We start from the raw sequence: 4,938 nt of genomic DNA, 5'->3' as shown, positions 1-4,938 counted from the left end.
TCCAAACACAAACATTGCAACAGCAGCTGTTTTGTCGCTGACTGGACAAAATTCTGCAGCAAAAATCCCGATGAGGAAGTCAGAGCTGCAAGGAAGTTCTCCATCTTACGCTCAGAGTTCACATGTTTACGTTCCAGCTGAAGAGTTTCCACCGTGAGGAGGATCTCAAGCAGAAATCTCTGAAGCTTCAGGCAGAGGTCAAATCTTCTGACCGGGTTCTGGTGCGGTTCTTCTGGAGATGCTGCAGCTCAGAACAGAACAGCAGATTCGTCTGATAGACCTGCTGCCTTTGAGGTTCCTGGGAAATCTGAACCTCAGCTTCTCCAGAGAATGTGAAGATCTGCAGAAGGTGTGGAGGCTCAGAGCTGAAGAACATTTCATGTGAAGCTCATCCATTCATTTGCTGAACCTTCTAAAGCCCCCTCAGTTTCATGGGGTAGCTGGAGCCTATCCCAGTTACTTTTGGCGCGTTTCCTCGCGGACACTTCTCCGGACTTTCTCTGTTCACAGTTGTGATTTCGAGAGAATCCAGTTATTTTTGGTGATTCCGCTCTCGGATCAGGGTGGATCGTGTTGATTCATGGTCTCATTGTTCCAGAGAGAAGAAAAAGGAAAAGAAGAAGTGAGTTTTGGTTCCTCCTCCTAAAACAGATCAGCAAGTTTCCGCTTGTCTCAGCTGAAACTGACTTCTTGCTTCCGTTTGAAATCCGGATGTTGAAATCCTGGAATGTTGTCAACAAACTCCAGAAGTTCAGCTGAGCTCCAGAAGATGTGCATTTACAACCCACTTCTGAGTCTTTGAAGGCCTCACAGGGTCCATGAACTCCTCTCAGTTCACCAGGAGGCAGCAGCTCAAATTCAGACTGAAGCTCTGAAATGAACTCAAGAAACAAAAGAAGGAACCAGCCGGGATTCAAACCAGCGACAGACGAGCAGATGTGCTGTTTGTTTTCCAGACAGAGTAGAAACGTCTGATCGTTGTCTGCAGACCTTCATCACCTTCAATCATCTCCAACAAATCAGAAAAGATCACAGAGCTGGACTCAGATCTGGAAGATCTAGAACTGCTCATCGCAGCTCCTCCTTCACGTCCAGCTGCTCTGAAGAGCTGAATTCTGAGAGGACAATCTGAGTGCAGCTCCTCCATCTCCATCATACCGGGTCAGGAGGTCAGTCACGTCAGTCAGAGAGATGAAGCTTCACCTCTGGGTTCCGCCCTGCAGCTTCTCTGCTCATGAACTGCAGCTCTGCAGCCAGCAGGGGGCGTCCTGGTTCCATCATGAGCTCCAGCGTCACCGACCCCGTTGTAGATTATCGGAGGTTTCTCATGTTCCTCCATCCATCCGCTCTCAGCCTCCTTCCCGCTTTTATGGAATTCCTGCCTTCCTGGGAGAAAATTCTGACCATCAGGAGAACCGGACATGGTCACGTGACTTCCGCTTGACCGGAGGGACAGTTCACCTTCACTAAACTGTAAACGCAACAGAAACTTTAGTCCTTGAACGATGTTACGGAACGATAAATTATAAAGAATTTTCATAGCAAAAGTATTTTTATTTTCACCATAAATTAACTTTATTTCAGTGAATTCAAACCTTCGCTCAGAACTTGAGTCCATCCGAACTCAAACCAGTGAAGACGATCAGAACGTTGATTTTGAAGAGTTTCTACTTCCTGTTTTCAGCTGCTTAGAATTAACTGAACATGACGGTGAGAAGTTAACATTATTTGTGTTTTCACAAATCTTCTCGTAGTTATAATTCAGTTCATATTTTCCATATAAACAAAAAACAATAATCACATTTGAACATTAAAAATGTATTTTTTATTTTAAATTTATTAATAAAAATTTAACTTGACATTTACACTCACAATTTTACTATAAAAAAACAACATAAATAAATAAAAGCAGAAATGCACACAAATAAATAAACATATTTTTACCGGCGGAAAAATCTGCGCGGGTTTTTTCCTGTTTTTTTATTATTATTTTCGGGTTTTTTCCTGTTTTTTTATTATTATTTTCAGTTTTTAAAATAATTAAAAATAATTGTAGTAAATGTTGACTCTGTTTCCATCTCTGGGGGATTTACTTCATAATTTAAAGACCTCGAGCCTGTTTGTGTCTTCCGCTCTCCTGCAGCCGCGTGCGTGCGTGCCGCCGCGCGCGCGGCTCTGATGGACTGCTTGGCACACGCGCAGTGACAGCGGCCCATCGCGGCCCTCGATAAACACGCGCGAAATTAGAGGCGATCAATTATCCGCGGCAGCTCCACATCACCGCCGCGAGATAAGAGCGCGCGCGTGCGTCGCGCGGCCTGCGGAACAATGCCGGGAACAAAGATGAGAACGAGCCGCGAGCAGGACAGGGGTGGCACGCGCGTGCCCGTATAAAAGGTGCATTTAATGAGCGTGGCAGGTGAAGCGAGCGAGGAGACAAAGACACGAGGAAACGAGTGTGCGCGCGCACGAGCGCGAACTGGGTCACAGAAGATTTAAAAAATGACAAAAAAACATCAAATCAAACGAAAATAAAAAATAAAAACATCATTTTATTGATTTAAATTAACACGAAGGCCTGAAATAAAATCTCAAACAACAGGATTTTCGTACAAACACGCGCTCCGACCGCGCGTGCACGTCTGTGAGTTTGTTTGGATCCACGCTGTTCGGTCCTCGTGCCCGTTTGGTTCTAGTTTACCTGTCTCACCTTTCTCCTCCTCAGTCTTGCCGCTGATGCGCACGCGGCGCGCATGACAATGAAGGCCTTCTCTGTAGTTTGCTGCGCGTGCGCGCGCGGCGGTGGGGCAGAACCCGTCCCGCTCATCCTCCGCTGCAGCAGACAGCGGTAATCGGGCCGAACCTTCGTGGTTCCGCCTGTTCGGTCCTCCTCTCGAAGTACAGACGCCGGACGTCATTGGACGTCGTCACGCGGGTCCAAACGCGTCCCGCTCGCTGATTGGCCCGCCGCGCTCGGCTCTAATCGCTGCGTCCCGGCCCGCTGACTCTCCACCGGACTGATGCGAGGAGCGGTTCGGCCGTCAGAGCAGCGAGCACTGCGGGGAGCCGCCGACCATGACGCGCCGGAGCCGCGGCGCGCTGCCTGGACACCCGCGCAGGTTCTAGTGGTTCTGATTGATTTGGGTCCAAACTCCGAGCCCCGCTACAAAGTGGCCCGACGGAACCGGAGCAGGCTCCCCGGACACACAGCGATGGAGGCGCAGCGGAACCGGAGCGGTTCGGACAGCAGCGACCCGGAGAGCGAGTCCCCGGCCCGCAGCCTGCCCTCCCCGCCCACGCAGGCCCAGCAGGCCCACCGAACCACCAACTTCTTCATCGACAACATCCTGCGGCCGGACTTTGGCTGCAAGAAGGATCCGGGTCTGGGCGCGCGGGACCGGGCGCACACATCCGGGCGGCCGCGCGCTCACCCGCTGCTCAGCAGGCCCAGCCTTCCCGGGACCCCGAACCAGGACTCGAACTGCAGCAGTGACAGCTCCTCGTCCTCCTCCTCGTCGGTACACAGTCCGAAGAAGAGCGACGGCGGCGCCGCGGGGCCCGAGGGCGACGGCGTCAAACCGGAGGAGGGCGGCCAGGACCGGGCCGCGGACGGAACCGCCTCCCCGCTGGCGGCTCTGAAGGGAACCGCGGCGCAGACGCAGGAGAGCCAGCCGCTGCTGTGGCCCGCGTGGGTCTACTGCACCCGGTACTCGGATCGGCCGTCATCTGGTAAGGCGACACGTTCGGTTCCGGTCCGCTGCGGGATCCCGGCTCAGAACCGGAGAGAATGAAAACACATATTTACAGTTCAAAAACAACAGCAATAATAATACATTATTATCGTTGTTATAATTAATATCATTATTATTATTATTAAGTTTACATTTACATTTCTGCTTTAATTTTTCATAAACATAAATACTGAACACGCACGTGCACGATTTGAAATATTCCAGAATGTCTTCCTTAAGATATTTACTATAAACAATATTGTTTTTGTATTTTAGTCATTGTTTGTAATCATTTTATTTTTAAAATAAAAAAACTAAATTTTGAATGTAAAATATGTTTTTATGGAGGAAACATAAAATAATCTCACTAAAATAAAGACGGATCGGATTTGATAGTTGATAAATTACACATTTTTCTTTATTTTTTGTTTTTATAGAGACATTTCTGTGCGCGTGCTGGACCCAAAACGGTGCAAACACGTGCACGTCTCTAAAATGTCCCGTCTGAGGTTCGGTCCAAATAACTGAGCCTCGTGTTAAACCGTCAAACCGTCACGCGCTTCGTTAGAATCAAATCTCCACATGAACTTATTTTTGTCGCTTTAAGACATTTTTCTTTCCTCTGAGATTTTATGATTTTAGATTATTTTAAAATTCTGTTCATTTATGCATAAATCTAAAAAGAACAGAATCACGCACGCGCTTTGAGTTGAATTCTATCGTTTCATCTGAATTTTTCAGCTGCAAAAGAACAAAAAACAATATTTATTGTTGTTTTCTTAGTTATTGAGAAAACACAAAAATATATTTTTGCGTGTAAGTGTTGGTCCTCACGTGCACGTATGTTAAAGATGCAAACATTAAAGTTTAGTCTTTTATGTAATTACAAAAGAAAACCAAAACAATTAAACCAATAATTTTATAAATATTGATATTTCTGAAGTATCGATGTTCGCTCCGTTATTTTATTATTATTTACATGATTATTATTGATAAACAGGAAACACTTTCAGATCAGAAACATCAGAAATGTTTTGTTTTTGTCAACGAAGTCAGCGCGCGGGCGCGTACGAGCTGCTAATGATCCTACATGTTTAAATACGGCGTGCACGCGCGTCCCCATAGTGGTAAAATGGAAAGGGGACGTGGAGGTCACGAGACCGGGAAAACACGAGTCGGACCGAACCGAAGAGAGTTCGGTTTGTTA

At 47.2% G+C, this 4,938-nt stretch overlaps 2 protein-coding genes across 6 annotated transcripts in view; one reads left to right on the top strand and one right to left on the bottom strand.

Moving 5' to 3' along the window:
• marco (macrophage receptor with collagenous structure) overlaps nt 1-2,947 on the bottom strand; it is a 14,040-nt gene extending 11,093 nt beyond the window's left edge. For 3 of the 4 annotated variants that reach the window (XM_036209705.1, XM_024287180.2, XM_024287182.2), the window contains exon 1: nt 2,702-2,947. In XM_036209705.1, coding sequence (XP_036065598.1) covers nt 2,702-2,918 — 217 coding nt within the window. In that variant the 5' untranslated portion in view covers nt 2,919-2,947. The remainder of the gene's footprint in view (nt 1-2,701) is intronic. The other variant, XM_036209706.1, reaches the window with a different exon arrangement.
• Nucleotides 2,948-2,982: 35 nt separating this feature from the next.
• LOC112155515 (homeobox protein engrailed-1) overlaps nt 2,983-4,938 on the top strand; it is a 4,073-nt gene continuing 2,117 nt past the window's right edge. For both annotated transcript variants that reach the window (XM_024287185.1, XM_024287184.1), the window contains exon 1: nt 2,983-3,729. In XM_024287185.1, coding sequence (XP_024142953.1) covers nt 3,021-3,729 — 709 coding nt within the window. In that variant the 5' untranslated portion in view covers nt 2,983-3,020. The remainder of the gene's footprint in view (nt 3,730-4,938) is intronic.

Source organism: Oryzias melastigma, linkage group LG21 (assembly GCF_002922805.2).
Source record: "Oryzias melastigma strain HK-1 linkage group LG21, ASM292280v2, whole genome shotgun sequence".
In the NCBI taxonomy this organism is placed as follows: domain Eukaryota; kingdom Metazoa; phylum Chordata; class Actinopteri; order Beloniformes; family Adrianichthyidae; genus Oryzias; species Oryzias melastigma.
Note: the sequence above shows the minus strand (reverse complement) of the source record. Positions and strands in the feature narration are given on the sequence as shown.